Source organism: Macaca thibetana, chromosome 7 (assembly GCF_024542745.1).
Source record: "Macaca thibetana thibetana isolate TM-01 chromosome 7, ASM2454274v1, whole genome shotgun sequence".
In the NCBI taxonomy this organism is placed as follows: domain Eukaryota; kingdom Metazoa; phylum Chordata; class Mammalia; order Primates; family Cercopithecidae; genus Macaca; species Macaca thibetana.
Genome location: NC_065584.1, coordinates 118,472,111 through 118,493,307, shown reverse-complemented (window position 1 = coordinate 118,493,307; position 21,197 = coordinate 118,472,111). Strand labels below are relative to the sequence as shown.

Genomic DNA, 21,197 nt, shown 5'->3' with positions numbered 1-21,197 from the left:
TACACTCTACAATTCTCTGGGCAAATGTCTTCACAGATGGTCTTCCAATGGTCAGATCTAAGCCACACAGTGCCAAAAAGGGCCTGTGGAAGTCCCTTTCTCCTTTATTCTTTCTTTTCTTCCTTCCTTTCCTGCCCCCCTCATATTTGAATGTTTATTATGGGACAGACTCTAATGCTGGTGATACCACGGAACAGGCCAGTGTCTCTGCTCTTAAGACACTAGTTGGGAATGTGGATAAATAAGCAGATAGAAATCGCAGGCGTGCAGCAGGCCATAGGCACACCTGTGAAGGACCTCCAACCTCGTTGAGTGGACATGGGAAGCACTTCCTGAGGAACAGACCTAAGAGACCAGACTTGAAGAATGAATCACCAATAGCTAGACAAACGGTGGGTGGAGGCTGGGGATGGTAGTGCCAGAATGTTTCAGACAGGGAAGGGAGGAGCTTGTTTGTCAGCCCAGAGGCAAAAGAGGAGGAATGGAAAGAAACAAGGTAGCTGGAGCCAAAGAAACCTGAGAAGTGAAAGGTGAAACTGGAGAGGCTGGCAGGAGAAGGAGGGGCAGGAGAGGACCTGAGAGAAAAGTCAGTTTTCTGGAAGAGCTGTGTCAGCTACTTGCAGACTCCCCATCTACTCTAAAGGTAGTCCCAACATCCAGGTGTTGAGGAACATTAGTCTGGAGAGAAGTAGTAAAATGATCTGACGGCTTGCTGAATTTCTCTAATCAATTCTTCAAAATAGGAATACATAGTGTTTTGGAAGGATTTAATTTTTCCATTTAATTTTATTATCAGGTGGTAAGCAATTTACGGAAGGTTCTGGGAATTTGGATGGGCACGTACTCCTTTGGACACATGTATAACCTGGGTACTTCTTTTTCTTCTGTTTACTCATTAAAAAAAATAAGGAGGCCGGGCACGGTGGCTCACGCCTGTAATCCCAACACTTTGGGAGGTCGAGGCAGATGGATCGCCTGAGGTCAGGAATTCGAGACCAGCCTGGCCAACATGGTGAAGCCCCGTCTCTACTAAAAATGCAAAAGTTAGCTGGGCATGGTGGTGTGTGCCTGTAATCTTAGCTACTTGGGAGGCTGAGGCAGGAGAATCACTTGAACTTGGGAGGTGGAGGTTGCAGTGAGCCAAGATCTTGCCACTGCACTCCAGCCTGGGCGACAGAGTGAGACTCCTTTTCAAAAAAAAAAAAATTAAGAAAAAAAGGAAATTGGACTATAGAAACTAACATACCTACATTTCTATGACTTTGTATATTATATTGTGTCAAAAAACAAAATTGAAACAAATGTAAAGATCTCAGTTGGTCTTATTTGTGATTCCAGAATCAGGCAATTCTTCATTTTGTGAAATAAATGTTCTGATGAGCTGACCAGAAGAATTTGGCTTTATAGGCAGAGAAGGCCTGAAGAAAGCAGAAGCAAAGAACAAGGAGTGTATTAGTTACTTCCAGACAGAACAACAGAAAATAACTGGTTAGTTAATATCAGGTTACTTCAGGCTACGTGTGTGTGTGTGTGTGTGTGTGTGTGTGTGTGTGTGTGTGTGTGTGTGTGTTAGAATTAAAGCAGAGAGAACTTCCTTATCATGCTGATTGAAGATTTGCAGTGGCCTGTTTGGGAAATTGGCTCTCTCTCTCTCTCTCCTGATTTCTCAGGTCAAATAACAACTTAGTTTAGGTTTGCCTGGGTGGCTCCATTTTGATTTTTATTCTGGGTTGTTCGAGCCTAGTTCAAGAGCTTAGTCCGAAACAATGACCTCCTATAATTTTTTATTTATCAATCGTGTGATGGTTAATTTTATGTGTCCACTTGGCTAGGCTACAGTACCCAGTTGTTTTGTCAAACACCAGTCTAGATATTGCTGTGAAGGTTGAAAATACCTTCACAGTTATGATCAATACTGAAATCAGTGGAATTTAAGTAAAGAAGATTACCCATCCGATCATTTGAAGGCCTTAAGGGAAGACCGAGGTGCCGAATGAAAACAGCAAGGAATTCTGTCACCAAACTGCCTTAGAACTCAAGACAGCCACATCAATTCCTGTTGGATTTTCCAACTTGCCTACAGATTTCAGACTTGCTAGCCCCTACGATCATGTCACCCAATCCTTTAAAATAAAAATAAATCTCTCTCTCTCTCTGATAAATGGAATAGGCTCTTTGCTAAAAGGGAAAAGAAAATAATTTACAGTGGTAACATCACCTCACCATCATATAACAATTTGGCATTGGTCAGCTTCAGATTAAAAACCTAGTTCCATTACTTACTCTATGACATTAATTAATTAATTAGAAACAAGGTCTTGCTCTATCACTCAGGCTGGAGAACAGTGTCACCATCATAGCTCACTGAAGCTGGAACCCCTGGCCTCAAGCTATCCTCCTGCCTCAGCCTCCCATGTAGCTGGGACTACAGGTGTGGGCCACAACATATGGCTCCAACTTAGTGTGTGACTTTGGACACATGACTTAACCTGAGTCTCAGATTTTAAACTTTAAGGTGGGGATAAAAAGAGTCCTTACCTCATAGGATTGTTTTAAGTATTAAATGAGATAATCCATTTTGTATTTAACCAGTGACTGACACAGGGGAATGTTCACTACAAAGTAGCAATCCAGCAACAAGAGCATCAAAATGACTATTCTGGCCGGGCGTGGTGGCTCACACCTGTAATCCCAGCACTTTGGGAGGCCGAGGTGTGTGGATCACGAGGTCAAGAGATCAAGACCATCCTGGCCAACATGGTGAAACCCCATCTCTACTACAAAAAAAAAAAAAAAAAAAATTAGCTGGGCATGGTGGCATGTGCCTATAGTTCCAGCTGCTCGAGATGCTGAGGCAGGAGAATCGCTTGAACCTGGGAAGCAGAGGTTGCAGTGAGTCGCGATCATACCACTGCAATCCAGCCTGGCAACAGAGCAAGACTCCATCTGAAAAAAAAAAAAGACTCTTCTCCTGGTGGGAATGAGCCTGAGGCATGGTTATTAAGGGACAGGGTAAAATAATGAGGCAATATTTTCATTAATAAGGCAATATTTTCATGACCACAAACTGGCTCTTTTAGATGCTTCATGGTGCTAACGCTGGATTGCAGTGGTGTGATCATAGTTCATTGCAACCTCAACCTCTTGGGCTCAAGGGATCCTCCTGCCTTAGTCTCCTGAGTGACTGGGACTACAGGCGTGTGCCACAATCCCCAGCTAATTTTTTTCTGGTTTCATTTTGCTTTGAGATAGGGTCTCTCCGTGTTGCTCAGGCTGGCCTTGAACTCCTGGCCTCGAACTCCTGGCCTCAAGTGATCTGCCTGCCTTGACCTTCCAAAATGCTGGGATTATACCACACCTGGCCCTTCCTCTTTAGTTTTTTTAGTTGGTGCTCTGCCTCTAGGGGCATAACAAACTGCTCCTAGTTATTCAAGCAGAACAACCTTGAGAAGAGCCAAGGCTAACACAGCCTTCCTCAGAGTCTGCTCAAAGTCTAGGACTACTTCAAATGCTTGATTGAAAAGGTTTCATGATCTGATAGATTGAGAATGTAGTATGTAGAGCACTTAGAGATTCAGAAGACACATTAGCCTAGTGAAAGCTGGGAGGTTCTGCAGTAGAGAACATTACTTAATTTGGCTTAACACAGAGGTGGCTTAGCTTACCTAACCTTTCTCAGAGGAATGTCTGCTAATATCCTGTGGAATCCATGAATCACATTTGGGAAATGCATTTTAGTAAACACAATGAACTAGGAGTATGGAGTAGGAGTTCTAATTTCGCTAAAATCTTGTGATTTGAGACAAGCCATGTATTCTCTCTGGGCCCCAGTTTTCCCATATATGGAATTAAGAGACTGGAATTAATGGTTTATCCTTTAAAATGCTTTCAGGCTCTTATAGGCTCACAGTAGAAAACATTGGAAACGGTATTAATTTTAGCTGTCAACTTTCCTCTATTCTTAATTAGGGAAATGGCAGTTATTAGTTGCCTTGGAGTTAGTGTAGTGAAAACAGCCCTCAACATATTTTGAATTCTTGGCTTTCTCATCTGTTAAACGCATATAACAATACCTGCTTAGGCTGGGTGTGGTGGCTCACACATGTAATCTCAGCACTTTGGGAGGCTGAGGTGGGCAGATCACCTGAGGTCACCAGGATTTTATAATCAGTGTGTCTCAAAATGTAGTATGCATACGAATTACCTGGATAATCTCGTTAAATTGTAGAAGGATGGGGCTTGCATTTCCACAATTTATTTATTTATATTTATTTATTTATTTATTTTCTTGAGATGGAGTCTCACTGTGTCACCCAGGCTGGAGTGCAGTGGCACGATCTCGGCTCACTGCAAGCTCCGCCTCCCGGGTTCACACCATTCTCCTGCCTCAGCCTCCCGAGTAGCTGGGACTACAGGCACCCGCCACCATGCCTGGCTTATTTTTTGTATTTTTAGTAGAGATGGGGTTTCACCAAGTTAGCCAGGATGGTCTTGATCTCTTGACCTCGTGAACCGCCCACCTCAGCCTCCCAAAGTACTGGGATTAGAGGCATGAGCCACCGCGCCTGGCCTGTATTTATTTTTTTGAGACAGTGTTTCACTCTGTTGCCCAGGCTGGAGTGCAGTGGCATGATCCCGGCTCACTGTAACCTGTTCCTCCCAGGTTCAGGAGATTCTCCTGCCTCAGCCTCCTGAGTAGCTGGGACTACAGGTGCACATCACCACACCAAGATAATTATAATTTTTTGTATTTTTAGTAATGATGGGGTTTAATCATGTTGGCCAGGCTGGTCTCAAACTCCTGGCCCCAAGTGATCCACTCACCTCGGCCTCCAAAATGCTGAGATTACAGGTGTGAGGTACTGGGCCTGGCCTCATTTATTTACCTTTTTTTTTTTTTTTTTTTTTTTTTTGAGATAGAGTTTCACTCTTTTCACCCAGGCTGGAGTGCAATGGCGTGACCTTGGCTCACCACAATCTACACTTCCCAGGTTCAAGTGATTCTCCTGCCTCAGCCTCCTGAGTAGCTGGGATTACAGGCATGTGACACCACGCCCGGCTAATTTTGTATTTTTAGTAGAGACAGGGTTTCTCCATGTTGGTCAGGCTGGTCTCGAACTCCTGACTTCAGGTGATCTGCCTGCCTCAGCCTCCCAAAGTGCTGGGATTACAGGTGTGAGCCACTGTACCTGGCTTATTTATTTTTAAGATGTTTTAAAATTGTTTTCAAGCAACCATTTGTTCCTTTTTTTCCCAACATTTATCTTAAGTCCAGGGATACATGTGCAGGAGGTGCAGGTTTGTTACATAGGTAAACGTGTGCCAGGTGGTTTGCTGTACAGTTCATCCCATTATCTAGGTATTAAGCCCAACATCTATTACCTATTCTTCTTGATGTTCTCCCTCCTCCCACCCCCATCCCCACAGGCTCCAGTGTATGTGGTTTCCCTGGATGTGTCCATGTGTTCTCTCATCATTCAGCTCTTACTTATAAGTGAGAACATGCGGTGTTTAGTTTTTGTTCCTGTGTTAGTTTGCTGAGGATAACAGCTTTCAACTCCATCTATGTCCCTGCAGAGGACATAATCTCATTCCTTTTTATGGCTGCATAGTATTCCATGGTGTATACGTACCACATTTTTTTATCCAGTCTAATGTTGATGGGCATTTAGGTTGATTCCATGTCTTTGCTATTGTGGATAGAGCTGCAATGAACATACACATGCATGTATCTTTATAATAGAATGAGTTATATTCCCTTGGGTATATACCCAGTAATGAGATTACTAGGTCAAATGGTTTGTCTGCCTCTAGGTCTTTGAGGAATTGCCACACAGTATTCCACAACGGTTGAACTAATTTACACTCCCACTAGCTTTTCAATATGAGCATTTAGTGCTATAAATTTCCCTCTTAACAAAGCTTTAGCTGCATCCCAGAAATTCTTGTACTTTGTCCCTTTGTTTCAGTTTCAAAGAACTTCTTGATTTCTGTCTTAATTTCATTATTTGCCTAAGAGTCATTCAGGAGTAGGTTGTTCAGTTTCCATGTAGTTGTGTGGTTGTGACTGAATTTCTTAATCTTGAGTTTTAATTTGATTGCACTGTGGTCTGAAAGACTGTTATTATTTCAGTTCTTTTGTATTTGCTGAGGAGTGTTTTACTTCTGATTATGTAATCAGTTTTAGAGTAAGTTCTGTGAGTGATGAGAAGAATGTTTATTCTGTTGTTTTGGGGTGGAGAGTTCTGTAAATATCTATCAGGTCCACTTCATTCAGAACTGAGTTCAGGTCCTGAATATCATTGTTAATTTTCTCTCTCAATGATCTGTCTAATATAGTTGGTGGGGTATTAAAGTCTCCCACTATTATTGTTTGGGAATCTAAGTCTCTTTGTAGGTCTCTAAGAACTTGTTTTATGAATCTGGGTGCTCCTGTTTTGGGTGCATATATATTTAGGATAGTTAGTGCTTCTTGTTGAATTGAACACTTTACCATTATGTAATGCCCTTCTTTCTCGTTTTTGATCTTGTTGGTTTAAAGTCTGTTTTGTCAGAAACTAGGATGGCAACCCCTACTTTTTTTTTTTTTTTTTTTTTTTTTTTTTTGAGACGGAGTCTCGCTCTGTCACCCAGGCTGGAGTACAGTGGCCGGATCTCAGCTCACTGCAAGCTCCGCCTCCCGGGTTCACGCCATTCTCCTGCCTCAGCCTCCAGAATAGCTGGGACTACAGGCGCCCGCCACCTCGCCCGGCTAGTTTTTTGTATTTTTTAGTAGAGACGGAGTTTCACCGTGTTAGCCAGGATGGTCTCGATCTCCTGACCTCGTGATCCACCCATCTCGGCCTCCCAAAGTGCTGGGATTACAGGCTTGAGCCACCGCGCCCGGCCAACCCCTACTTTTTTCTGTTTTCCATTTGTTTGGTAAAATTTTCTCCATCCCTTTATTTTGAGCCTATGTGTGTCTTCACATATGAGATGAGTCTCTTGAAGACAGCATACTGATGGGTCTTGGCACTTTATCCAGCTTGTCATTCTGTGTCTTTTAATTGGGGCATTTAGCCTATTTATGTTTAAGGTTAGTATGGTTATGTGTGAATTCGATCCTGTCATCATGATGCTAGCTAGTTATTTTGCAGACATTTTTATGTGGTTGCTTCATAATGTCATTGGTCTGTGTACTTCAGTGTGTTTTTGTAGTGTCTGGTTTTCCTTTCCATATTTCCATATTTAGTGCTTAATATGGAAGCTTCAGGAGCTCTTGCAAGGCAGGTCTGATGGTGACAAATTCCCTCAGCATTTGCTTGTCTGCAAAGGATCTTATTTCTCCTTCACTTATAAAGCTTAGTTTGGCTGGATCTGAAATTCTGGTCTGGACATTCTTTTCTTTAAGAATGTTGAGGCCAGGCACAGTGGCTCACACCTGTAATCCCAGCACTTTGGGAGGCTGAGGTGGGTAGATCACCTGAGGTCAGGAGTTCAAGACAAACCTGACCAACAAGGTGAAACCCCATCTCTACTAAAAATACAAAAATTAGCTGGGTGTGATGGCAGGTGCCTGTAGCCCTGTAGTCCCAGCTACTCGGGAGGCTGAGAGGAGAAAATTGCTTGAACCCAGGAGGCAGAGGTTGCAGTGTACTGAGATCGTGCCACTGCACTCCAGCCTGGGTGATGGAGTGAGACCCTGTCTCAAAAAAAAAAAAAAAAAAAAAAAAAAGAATGTTGATTATTGGTCCCAATCTCTTCTGGTTTGTAGGATTTCCACTGAGAGGCCTACTGTTAGTCTCGTGGGGTTCCTTTTGTAGGTGACCTGGCCCTTCTCTCTGGCTGCCCTTAACATTTTTTCTTTCATTTCAACCTTGGAGAATCTGATGTGTGTTTTGGGATTGGTCTTCTTGTGGAGTATCTTACTGGAGTTCTCTGCATTTTTTCAATTTCACCGTTGGTCTACCTTGCTAGGCTGGGGAAATTCTCCTAAATGATATCCTGAAGTATGTTTTCCAGCTCGGTTCTATTCTCCCCATCTCTTTCAGGTACCCCAATCAGCCATAGGTTTGGCTTTACATAATCCCATATTTCTCAGAGGTTTGCTCATTCCTTTTCATTCTTTTCTCCTCTATTCTTGTATGCCTGTCTTACTTCAGAAAGATAGTCTTCAAACTCTGAGATTCTTTTCTCCACTGGTCTATTCTGCTATTGATACTTGTGATTGCATTGTAAAGTTCTCATAGTGTGTTTTTCAGCTCCATCAGGTCTGTTATGTTCCTCTCTAAACTGGCTACTCTAGCTGTCAGCTCCTGCATTGTTTTACCATGATTCATAGCTTCCTTGCATTGGGTTACAACATGGTCCTTTAGCTCAGCAAAGTTTGTTATTACCGACTTTCAGAAGCCTAGTTCTGTCAATTCAGCCATCCTAGCCTCAGCCCAGTTTTGTGCCCTTGCTGGAGAGGTGTGCAGTCATTTGGAGGAGGAGAAGCACTCTGTCTTTTTGAGTTTTCAGCATTTTTGTGTTCAATCTGTCTCATCTTTATGGGCTTATCTACCTTTGATCTTTGAGGTTGCTGACCTTGAAATAGGTTTCTGTGGGGTCTTTTTTGTTGATGTTGTTGTTGTTTTCTGTTTGTTTGTTTTTCTTTTAACAGTCAGACAACTCTTCCATAGGGTTGCTGCAGTTTGCTGTGGGTCCACTCCAGACCCTAGTCACCTCGGTTTTTCTCATACCTAGTGGTATGCTCTAAAACATACCACCAGGTATGCAAAATAGCAAAGGTGGCAGCCTGCTCCCTCCTCTGGAGGCTCCATCCCAGGGGGATACTGACCTGTTGCTGGCCCAGACACACCTAGGCTGCAGACCCCTGTTGGGAGGTCTCAATCAGGAGGAATGGGATCAGGGACCTGCTTAAAGAAGCAGTCTGGCTGCCTTTTGGTAGAGCAGGTGTGCTGCATTGTGGGGGGACTGTTCCTTGTCCAGACTGGACTCTCCAAAGCCAGCATGCTGGAATGGCTGAGTCAACCAAACTGTAGAGATGGCAGCTGCCCCTCCTCCTGGGAGCTCCATCCCAGGGAGAAATCAGAGCTCTGTCTGTATAACCCTGGCTAGAGTGGCTGAAATCCCCGCAGGGAGGTCCTGCCCAATGAGGAGGAATGGATCTAGGTCCCGCTTAAAGAAGCAGCCTGGCCATGATCTGGCAAAGCAGCTGTGCTCTGTTGGGGGGCACCCTTCCTTGTCAGGACCATTTGGACTCTCCAAAGCCAGCAGGCTGGAACAACTGAGTCAACCAAACCACAGAGATGGCGGCTGCCCCTCCCTCTGGGAGCTCCATCGCTGGGAAAGATCAGAGCTCTGTCCATATAACTCTGGCTGGAGCAGTTGAAGCTCCCACAGGGAGATCCCACCCAGTGAGGAGGAATGAATCCAGGTCCTGCTTAAAGACGCAGTCTGGCCGGGCGTGGTGGCTCACGCCTGTAATCCTAGCACTTTGGAAAGCTGAGGCTAGTGGATTGCTTGAGCTCAGGAGTTTGAGACCAGCCTGGGCAACAGGGTGAAACCCCGTCTCTAACACACACACACACACACACACACACACACACACACAAGCTGGGCATGGTGATGTGTGTCTGTAGTCCCAGCTACTCCACTCACTTGGTCCTATTGTTTGACCCCATCCCTTCTCCCACGCACCCTTTGATCTCTTATTTCCTGGATCTGGTGTGGAGAGCGCCTCATCCTGGGAAACAGGGTGTGGGAGGCTGAGGTGGGAGGATTACTGGAGCTTAGGAGGCAGAGGTTGCAGTGAGCCGAGATTGCACCATTACACTACAGCCTGGGTGACAAAGTGAGACTCTATCTCCAAAAACAAAACCAAACAAGACAAAACAAGCAGTCTGGCCACCATCTGACAAAGCAGCTGTGCTGCGCTGGGAGGGACCTTTCCTTGTCTGGACTATTTGGACTCTCCAAAGCCGCAAGCTAGAATAGCTAAGTCAACTGAACCACAGAGATAATAGTCATGCTCCCGCTGGGAGCTCGATTCTATCTCAGGCGGACTCCAGCTTTTACTGTTGGCTGGCTGGCATGCCAAGTCAGTGGGTCTTACCTTGTGAGGTGCCGGGGAAGTGGGGCCTGCAGAAAGATGCTGCTTGGCCCCCTGGTTTCAGCTCTCTTCCTAGGGGTATGTGCAGATGGACCTCCCGCCTTGCCAGGGATCGCAGGGTTGGAGTATGTAAAACTGCCAGGTCTCTGCCGGGCGTGATGGCTCACGCCTGTAATCCCAGCACTTAGGGAGGCCGACACGGGCGGATCATGAGGTCAGGAGATCCAGCCCATCCTGGCTAACACGGTGAAACCTCTTCTCTATTAAAAATACAAAAATTAGCCAGGCGTGGTGGCGGGCACCTATAGTCCCAGCTACTCGGGAGGCTGAGTCAGGAGAATGGCGGGAACCCGGGAGGCGGAGCTTGCAGTGAGCCGAGATCGCGCCACTGCACTCCAGCCTGGATGACAGAGCGAGACTCCGTCTCGAAAACAAACAAACAAGCAAAGAAACAAACTGCTGGGTCTCTGTGTGTGCCCGAGTGGCTGCTCTGCTAAGACTCCGCACAGCGCCGTGTGCTGGACCGAAGGCTCCGGTGGCATGGACTCACAAGGGGATCTCCTGTTCCATGGGTTGCAAAGACCTGTGCAGAAACGTGGTTTCCCGGGTGCGGTTGCCCAATTCCTCACCGCTTCTCTTGGCTGGAGGTGGGGGTTCATTCGGCTCTGTGCTGCTCCCAGGTGGGCAGTCGCCCCACCCTGCTTTTCTTTGTTTTCTGTGGGTCAAGTTGTTTGCCTAATTAGTCCCAAAGGGAGACCCTGGATATTTCAGTTGAAGGTGTTGTATTCACTCACACCTTTCACTCATTTCCATGAGTGCTGCAGACGGCTGCTGCTTCTAATCCGCCATCTTTTTCAGAAATTGCACATTTCTGAAAAGCTCCTGAGTATTCTTGATGCTACTGATCCACCTACCATATTTTAAGTTGCAAGGCTGAGAATGATTTCCTAAGTTCCTAGAAAAAGGGAATGATCGCTCACAAAGGGACTGTTAGATTGGAATTTTCCAATGCAATGTGCAATAACATTTGAATCCCACTCTGCCTTCCAAACTCACTTGAGTTAAACAAATCTTTTTTTCTCCTGTTTGAAATTAATACAACTAGCCTTTAGAGATTTCTGCCTTCTCTTTTTCCCTTTTTTTTTTCCTGCCTCACTTTTTGGGGGAATGACTTTTCCTGATTCCTAGGCTGCTGGACAGATCTTTCCACAAAGGGATTTGGGACATAAGGTGGGTTCCACGGCTGATGGATTGATTTCTTTTTTTGGATGATAGTTGAGTATGAAAACTGAGTTTCCAGCCCGAATGTTTTCCACAATAAACTTCTTCAATCATTGCTTGTGTGTATGAAGGGGTAGCTTTTTTTTTTTTTTTTTTTTTTTTTTTTTTTTTTTTTTTTGAGACGGAGCCTCGCTCTGTAGCCCAGGCTGGAGTGCAGTGGCCGGATCTCAGCTCACTGCAAGCTCCGCCTCCCGGGTTCACGCCATTCTCCGGCCTCAGCCTCCCGAGTAGCTGGGACTACAGGCGCTGCCACCTCGCCCGGCTAGTTTTTGTATTTCTTAGTAGAGACGGGGTTTCACCGTGTTAGCCAGGATGGTCTCGATCTCCTGACCTCGTGATCCGCCCATCTCGGCCTCCCAAAGTGCTGGGATTACAGGCTTGAGCCACCGCGCCCGGCCTGGGGTAGCTTATTTTTGAGGAAAGTTGCAGAGGCAAATGAAATGTAAGTGGTTATCTGGGAGTGTAGATCCTTTTGAGCTCTTCCCTGATTACTCAAACTTTAAAAGTTCCCATATTTCATCCCATCATCTAGAGTATGTTTATTTTTAGGGTACCAGCATTAAGAGAGAGCAGTAATCATCCCAGGTTTATTTTCTACCACTACATAAGATAAAGACTCCCACAGTAATAAAAGCCTCTGTGTTTCCAACCTTGGCCGATTGTTTCTTGTTCTTTGCTGTCAATACATTACAAATGAAGCAAAGCAACATAAGAATCAAAGAAGGTAACCCTGTGTACCAAATAAATTCCTTTTCTTGTCAAGTGGCCTTGCCAACTTTTGAGCCTTTTCCTAAGGTGAGGTTAGGCCTTTGTTTTCTGAAACACCTTTTTTTTTTTTCTCTGAGAAGCATTATGCCTGAACCTGCCCTTGCTACTCTTCATTGTTTCTATAGCAACTACAGTGGAAAACTTTAATGGCATCTACAATCCAGTGATATTGGGACATCATGATAATCAGCTCATATTGTTACGTAGAGTATTGATGAGTGACTCTTTCCCTCCTTCCGTTTCAAGGACAAATCAAGACAAAGTAGGCTTAAAACACACGGGGTACCACTGTGTTAAATATGAGGAAGGACTTGCAGTAGAGGAACGTGTGAATGAATGAGGGAGGTTTTGCATTTTTGTGGTGAATACTTTAAAGTAAGATATATCTAACTTCTTTTGATTGGTAGAATCAAATTGCTGACTGAAGATAAGGTGGTGATTAAGAAATGACTTCTTAATATCTCTGAAGCAATAATATCCAGAACAGGATTTCAGTGTGACGTGTTCTTTAGAACATACTTTGTGTTCACTAGTGTGCTAGCTGCTGTGGGTCATATAAAAGGGATATACAATAGTCCTTGAACTGAAAGAGTTCATCTTTATAGCTCTAAGAAAAAGAGAATGTAAGAATAAAGTTGAGCTTTTAGACCAAATTCAGGTGACAGAGAGGTCTGTTACTGAAGTCATTAAATTTCTTTATGTATTATTATTATTATTATTATTTTGAGACGGAGTCTCGCTCTGTTGCCCAGGCTGGAGTGCAGTGGCGCGATCTTGGCTCACTGCAATCTCCACCTCCCGGGTTCACGCCATTCTCCTGCCTCAGCTTCCTGAGTAGCTGGGACTACAGGCACCTGCCATCACGCCCAGCTAATTGTTTGTATTTTTAGTAGAGACGGAGTTTCACCGTGTTAGCCAGGATGGTCTTGATCTTCTGACCTCGTGATCTGGCTGCCTTGGCCTCCCAAAGTGCTGGGATTACAGGTGTAAGCCACTGTGCCCGGCCAAATTACTGTATTGTTATAGGACAGGAAAATAGGTGGAATTGCTTTATATGAAGGCATAAACTGGACCCATGTAATGCATACACTGTCCACTCCTGCCACAGGCTATGGGGTTGGCTAGGTGGGTCCCCTTCTTTTGGGAGCAGTATTGTCCTGTTATTCCAGAGTACTGGGCAAATATTACCATTTTCTATGTGTGCCAAGTACTGCCATAAACAAAGTTATGTGAGACTCTGGAGGTACAGAAGCCCTTGACTGTTGCCCAAGTCTTCCCACAAACCTAGGGCAAGGATTATACATATCTTTGAATTCCTAAGGGTGGTGTATTGTTCTGGAAACAACAACAATAAAATGTTTCAAGGAGGAAGGAGTAATCAACTGTATCAAATGAGACTGATAAACCAAGTAAGATTAGGCCGGTGACCTGACCATTGGATTTAGTGACATGGAGATCACAGTGAAACTTGCTAAGTTGTTTTGGTGAAGTGGTGGGCACAAAAGGTTTGAGGAGTGGATGAAATAGTGAATGGGAAAAGGAGAATTGGAGATAGTGCTATAGATGACTCTTCTGAGGAACTTTGCTACAAAAGGGAGTAGAGAAATGATGCAGGAAATGGATTAGGGTGTAAGGCCAACAAGTTTTTTTTTTCTCTCTTTTTTTTTTTTTTTTTTTGAGACGGAGTCTCGTCGCCCGGGCTGGGGTGCAGTGGCCCGATCTCAGCTCACTGCAAGCTCCGCCTCCCGGGTTTACGCCATTCTCCTGCCTCAGCCTCCCGAATAGCTGGGACTACAGGCGCCCGCCACCTCGCCCGGCTAGTTTTTTGTATTTCTTTAGTAGAGACGGGGTTTCACCGTGTTAGCCAGGATGGTCTCGATCTCCTGACCTCGGGATCCGCCCGCCTCGGCCTCCCAAAGTGCTGGGATTACAGGCTTGAGCCACCGCGCCCGGACCTCATTTTTTTTAAAGGGCGAAAATATAGCATGCTTGTATGCTAATGTGAATGACTCATTAGAAGGTAAAAACTGATGTGCAGGGGAGAGTGGGAGCATTTGCTGGAAAGATGTCCCCAAGTAGGTGAGCATGGATAAGATCTAGTGCAGTAATAGAAGCCTTGGCCTTGCACTGGGGCAGAGACCCCTGTATACTAACGGGAAGGAAGGCAGCAGAGAATATACGTACAGATACAGGTAGGCTGGGAGTTGTAGTAATGGCAACACTGGAAATCCTTTTCCGGTTGCTTCCATTTCTTCATGAAATAGAAAGCAAAGTCAGCAGCTGAGAGTGAGGGTGGAAGGAGAGAGGAGAAGCTATTGTCATGTATTCTGTATTTTAGGAGTTTGCTCCATTCATTTCCAGGAGTTCTCTAATCATGACTCCAGCCCTTCAAGTCAAAGTACCTTTATGACCTGGTAAGCTCTTCACTTTCCCTTTCTCCACCAGAGTACAGGCTGTGGATTCTGGGCTGAAAGAATAGCTCATGCCAGAGTCCCTCCCCAACTGTAGCTGGTGAGCACCCTCAGTAGTAGATGGAGCTGTTCAAAACAACATAGTAAATGCAGACATCCTTCTGAGAAACTTATGTGTTTTCCAGTGTGCATTGTTTATATATTAAGCGTGAGAAACTAGTTAAACTATAGAAAATCTGCTTGCCTATGAAGAGAAGAATCAGGAAGATGTACTTTTTCCACAAACTTTATATTTGCAAGAGGACAGCGCATTTTTTTCTAAGTCCTATCATAACATCTACTTTTCATCAATCAGTGAGAGCCTACGAAATCCATAGTCTTTTTTTTTTTTCTTTTTGAGATGGAGTCTTACACTGTCACCCAGGTTGTAGCGCAGTGGCGCCATCTCGGCTCACTGCAAGCGCCGCCTCCTGGGTTCACGCTATTCTCCTGCCTCAGCCTCCCGAGTAGCTGGAACTAACAGGCGTCTGCCACCATGCCCAGCTAATTTTTTTTTTTTTTTTTTTTTTTTAGTAGAGACAGGGTTTCACCATGTTAGCCAGGATGGTCTTGATCTCCTGACCTGGTGATCCACCCACCTCGGCCTCCCAAAGTGCTGGGATTACAGGCATGAGCCACCATGCCCGGCCAATCCATAGTCTTAGACTAGGAATTACTGAGTTTCTTGTGATGTTTGAAGGCTCAGATGCTACCTTGACACAGTAGCTGAGGATGCATCAGAATCACTTGGCAGGTTTATTAAAACACAGATTGCTGGGCCTCATCCCCAGAGTTCTAATTCTGAATTTGCATTTCTAACAAGTTCCGAGGTGATGCTGTTTCTGGCCCACATTTTGAGAACAACTACCTTAAGGAATTGGCTACCATTTTATTTAAAAAATAACTTAGGTTGCTGGGCGTGGTGGCTCACGCCTGTAATCCTAGCACTTTGGGAGGCTGAGGCGGGCGGATCACCTGAGGTCGGGAGTTTGAGACCAGCCTGACCAACATGGAGAAACCCCGTCCCTATTAAAAATACAAAAAAAATTAGCCAGGTGTGGTGGTGCATGCCTGTAATCCCAGCTACTTGGGAAGCTGAGGCAGGAGAATAGCTTGAACCCGGGAGGCGGAGGTCGTGGTGAGCCGAGATTGTGCCATCGTACTCCAGCCTGGGCAATGAGTGTGAAATTCCATCTAAAAAAAAAAAAAAAAAAAAAAGCCAAAAACAAAAAACAACTTAGGTCATATATGTGTTAAAAATATGCAAAAAGTACAGTTTCGTTTCTAAGGAGCTACCTATATAATTCAGCACTTTGTTTTTGATACTCGTGAATTCTCATGAGTCCTACCTAAGGGAAAACTGAATTTTTTATTCATGCAATGGCATATGTTTAAAATCAGGACTATCAAGTAAAAGCAATACCAGAAAATATTCCTTCCCTTTGTTATTTATGCAATCCAAAGGTCTCTGGTTGCTCAAAATGCAGGAGGTACTTGTGTGGTATTTTTAAACCTTAATAACACATTTTTGGATCAGAATCACACGAGGACAGTATATATATACCATATCCTTGTTAAAAGAACTTTGGCTAGTTGTGTCTGCTAATTAGGAAGTGCTAGAAGGGGGAACCTCAGAATTTTCCATATCCTAAACACTCTTGGTTGAATTGAGAAAAACAAAAGAAGCCTTGAATGAATAGATGGAGAGTAACATAGCCCCCGGACTTCTTAGGGCATCTGCAGAATAGACTCACAGGCATGGATGCTGGAACTAGACTGTACTGGTATAAATCCCAGTTCTGTTACTTATTAGCTTGAGCAAATTTAACTTTTTTGCAACTCAGTTTTCTTATCTGTAAAATCGAATAATAATAGTGTTTATTTCATAGGAATATTTTGAAGATTTAATGAGTTAGCATGTGGAAAGTGCTTAGAATAGTATCAGGTGCAAAATAAATGTTAAAAAAATCTTAGCACCATCCACAAACAAATCTATCTCTAAAACGGCATACCTTTCAAAAGTGTTACTGAGTCTTAACACTGACCAGTTGAAAGTAGCAAGCATAGTGAATGTGCCCTAATAACACTGGCTTAATCTGAAAGCCACTGATCTTTTCTACCTCATAATTTTGGAGGCTTCTTAAGGGATATTTATATAGTTCCTTCAAGCCCTATTTCCCACTGATCTTGTCTGTCACCACACTGGAGATGCACATATTAATCTCATACCAGACATTTGCCCACATCAGGGTTTCTCAGTGTTGGCAAATTTAGGGCTGGATAAATTTTTGGATAAATTACATCGGTAGCTCCTTAGATATTAAAATGTACCTTTTGCACCCATCTGTCTGTGCTAGTGGTTTTCATCCAGGGTGATTGCATCTCAGGGAACATTTGGCAATGTCTTTTCGGTTGTCTTAATAAGGGGGAGAGGGGTTGATACTGGCATCTAGTGGGTAGAGGCCAGGGATGCTGTTAAATATTGTACAATGCACAGGATAAGCTACCACCACAAAATTTTATCCAGCCCTAAATGTGCCAACATTGAGAAAGTCCGATTTGTGCAAATATCTAGTTTGAGATTAATGTGTGAATCTCCAACTTGGTAAGACCCCACACCAGTGATGTGCTGGTAGATATTTAACCACATTGTGCCATGCCCCTTCCCCACTGCTATGGTCTAAATGTTCATCTCCCTCAAAATTCATATGTTGAAATCTTTTTTTTTTTTGAGATAGTCTTGTTCTGTTGCCCATGCAAGATCATAGCTCACTACAGCCTCAACCTCCTGGGCTCAAATGATTCTCTATCTCAGCCTCCCAAGTAGTGGAACTATAGGCGTACACCACCATGCCCAGCTAATTTTTGTAGAAATGGGGTTTTACCATGTTGCCCAGGCTGGTCTCGAACTCATGGCTGAGGCAATCCACCTGCCACAGCCTCCCCAAATGCTGGGATTACAGGCATGAGCCATGCACCTGGCCTGTAACTGTGTAATCTTGGAAGTTACTTAATGTCTTAGATCCCTGATCTGTAAAATGGGGACAACACTAGCTTACCTTGTAGGGCAGCTATTAGTCTCAAATGAAGTGATATGAGAAGCATGTAGAATAGTGTTTGGTGCATATAAGTGCTCTACAAGTGTTATCATTTTTAAGACTGTTTCTCTGGAGTTGACAATCCTTCAATAGTTCCCTCTGTCTGGAAGGCTCCCCTACTCCCATTTACCAACCAGGCAAACTCCCACTCAACCATTAGGCTTAGTCCGGGGTCTATTTCTCATGAAGCCTTGGATAACGCGTTTAAACATAATTCAACTTTGCTTCTTTTGGCCTTGACCTTGAATTTCTCACTGCACTCAGCAACACTGCACTGTACTGTAATCATCTGCTCACAGAACTAGATTATCTTCCTTGTGGGCAGTGAGCTACCTGAGGGCAGGGGCAAGGTTTTTTTTGTTTGTTTTTGTTTTTAATTTCAGGACATAGCACTGTGCCTGATGCAGAGTAGGCAATTAGAAGCAATGAAGGCTGGGCACGGTGGCTCACGCCTGTAATCCCAGCACTTTGGGAGGCCAAGGCGGGCGGATCACAAGGTCAGGAGATTGAGACCATCCTGGCTAACATGGTGAAACCCTTTCTCTACCAAAAATACAAAAAATTAGCAGGGCGCGGTGGCGTGCACCTGTAGTCCCAGCTACTCAGGAGGCTGAGGCAGGAGAATGGCGCGAACCCGGGAGGCGGAGCTTGCAGTGAGCCGAGATGGCGCCACTGCACTCCAGCCTGGGAGACAGAGCAAGACTCTATCGCAAAAAAAAAAAAAAAAAAAAAAGAAAAAAGAAAACAAAAAAGTATTAACTATGTATGTATATAGGAAAGAACCAGAAAGTACTGAGAGGGAAGAAAACACTTGTTCTAGTAGGCTGACATTTTAGCCCTTGCTTTCATTATTTTCATGTGGTTTCAGTCCCAAGTTAAAAACTGCTTTCATGCATCTGTGTAACCAACTGTTCCCCTTCATTTTTTTTTCCTTGGTTGAAAGGAGGGACTGGAGTGAGACCGCCTTAGAATGCCAGTTCCACCACTACCTAGTTGTTCACTTTAGGCAAGTTATTTTAACCTTTCCAAGGCTGTTACCTCACTGCAGAATAAGGATAACAGTCATCCCTACCTCATAGAGCTGTTACGAAAATGAAATACTCATGTGCTCAATAAATGTCAGCTATAGTAGTCATTTCTACAGATATTCTGCTGAGGACCTTGACGCCGTTCTAGCCATCTCCCAGTTTCGCACTGTTCCTTCTCCCACGTGCTGTAGTCCACCTCTCACCAGACACCAACTGTCTTTACATCCACACCTCCCCCTGACTTCGGTATAGTTTTAAAATGATACACATTCATTCCTGAAAATTAGATTAAACGGAGGAAAAAAATTAACTCACTGGAAATCTGAGCAGTTAACCACTAACATTTTAGTATATATTTGTATAGACCTTTTCTTATGCAAATACACACATTTAATCTTTTTTATCCGAAAGTTCACATTATACAAATTTTATTGTATGAGTCGTCCTTGCACTTAACACCGTCCCTCCCCTCCAAGTATCTCTGCTGCCTTGAGAACCCCCCTGCCCCGCTGCAGACCCCCACCACTTCCACCTCCCATCGGTCTGGCCTTCCCGCGATCCCGGTTCCGGCCCCACCTGCGGGACCCCGGCCGCCCCGCCCCGCCGCGGCCGGCCTCGATCCCTGGCCCCGCACCCCGCGGCTCGCTGCTACTGGGCGCCGTTCGCTCACTGCTCCTCCGTGCGGCCCGCTTCCGGTGGGGCCAGGGCGTCTCCGCCGCGGCTCGGCTCCCGCGCGCTCAGCACCGCCGGCGGCGGCCAGATGCAGGCGGAGCGAGGAGCTCGGGGAGGCCGCGGGCGGCGGCCCGGCCGCGGGCGGCCTGGAGGAGACCGCCACAGCGAGCGGCCCGGGGCGGCAGCAGCAGTAGCCAGAGGCGGCGGCGGGGGCGGCGGCGGCGGGGGCGGCGGCGGGGACGGAGGCGGACGCCGGGGCCGTGGCCGGGGCTTCCGCGGGGCTCGCGGAGGCCGAGGAGGAGGAGGCGCCCCGCGAGGCAGCCGCCGGGAGCCGGGAGGCCGGGGCGCAGGGACCAGCGCGCCGGTAAGAGGCGACGGCTGGTGGGGCTGGGACCGCATGTAACTGGGACAACTGGGGCCGAGGCCGCCAGTCAAGAGCCGCAAGAGAGCGTGCCAGGCGCGCGCCAGACGGGCGCCTGCGGCGGCAGCGCCTGCGCGGGACGGGCGGATGGTGGCGGGGGCGCGCCTGGGTGTGCTCTTGCCTCCCCTCGTGGCTTCCGGGCCCGCTGGCGCGAGACGGTGGGGTGGGAGGGTTTCCCAGCCTGCCCCAGGGTCCGGGTTGGGAACCCAGAGGACAAGGCCGCGTGTCGGGGCTGCAGGTCTCGGCGGCCCGTGGCCGGCTGGGGTGTGTGTACATTACCTCTGTGGGACCGAGGCGCGGCCAGGACGCGATCCCTCGGCAGCCTTTACTCTATGGGCACGCTCCTGTTATTAGGAGTGAAGGGATTTTTTGGTCTGTTTTGTTCACTATCTGTGCAATGCCTAGTACACAGTAGGTTCATAATAAAAAGTTTGTTGAATGAAAGAATGACCCCTACGACTGGACTCTAGTATTTAGGAGCGGGACCAGATGCATAGTTCTTTGTAATAGCGTAGTTCTCTTTTATCATACCTATATGTGTAGAAATCAGGGAGCACTGGCCTTTGTCGTTTTGAATTTTCAATTTACAAATGAGCAGTCAAGTTCTGAGTTTTAATAGCAATATCATCGGTCATATTGACACAGTCATAGAAGGAAAGTTTTCGGAGATTGGAGCAGGGGATGATATATATGGGTGCATTAATCATAGGTAAGGGAGTTAAGGACTGTCTTTTTATGAGTTGTTCTGTTTCCTTAACATCTGTAGGACAAGACCATCTTTATATTCTGCATTCTTATGCACACAGATTTAAAAAATGCTTTTCTGAATGAGGCAAAATTTGCTGTTACTGACGTATTTACAGTATCTCAGAGGCATAGCAGGTAAGATATCCCTAAAGAGAGTGGTTGTATACAGCAATACAGAGCTGAAAAAAAATTATAAAACTTAAATGTAACAAACTTAAATCTTGTTAGGATTAAGGTAGGTAATAGGCAAAACTTGAATGAGATATAAAAACATTTTTAGGGTCAGTTTACCTGGCGTAAACTGATGGAAACTAAGGAAATGACAGAAACTAAGACCAACCTAGTGGCCACTATATATCACATTTTGTTCTTATAACTGTATTATATATATGTAATATATATGTAATGTAGAATTATGTTATATAATAGTATGTAATTATATATTAAATACAATGTTATATATTATTTATATATACATATATATATATAGAGAGAGAGAGTAATCTTTATTTTTACAGGTTAATTGACTTGCCTAAGGTTTCACAGCTAGTGGCAGAGCTGGGATTTATATCAAGCTGCCGTTGAGTCAACTCTATTTTATCTCTTACTTTTTTGTGAACCAATCACCACTTTACTGAG

At 45.1% G+C, this 21,197-nt stretch overlaps 2 protein-coding genes across 2 annotated transcripts in view; one reads left to right on the top strand and one right to left on the bottom strand.

The window, feature by feature from the left end:
• EMC4 (ER membrane protein complex subunit 4) overlaps window positions 1-21,197 on the bottom strand; it is a 250,319-nt gene that overhangs the window by 169,729 nt on the left and 59,393 nt on the right. The window lies entirely within an intron of this gene.
• AVEN (apoptosis and caspase activation inhibitor) overlaps window positions 19,321-21,197 on the top strand; it is a 187,096-nt gene continuing 185,219 nt past the window's right edge. Inside the window, exon 1 of the mRNA XM_050797558.1 lies at window positions 19,321-19,754. Coding sequence (XP_050653515.1) covers window positions 19,479-19,754 — 276 coding nt within the window. The 5' untranslated portion in view covers window positions 19,321-19,478. The remainder of the gene's footprint in view (window positions 19,755-21,197) is intronic.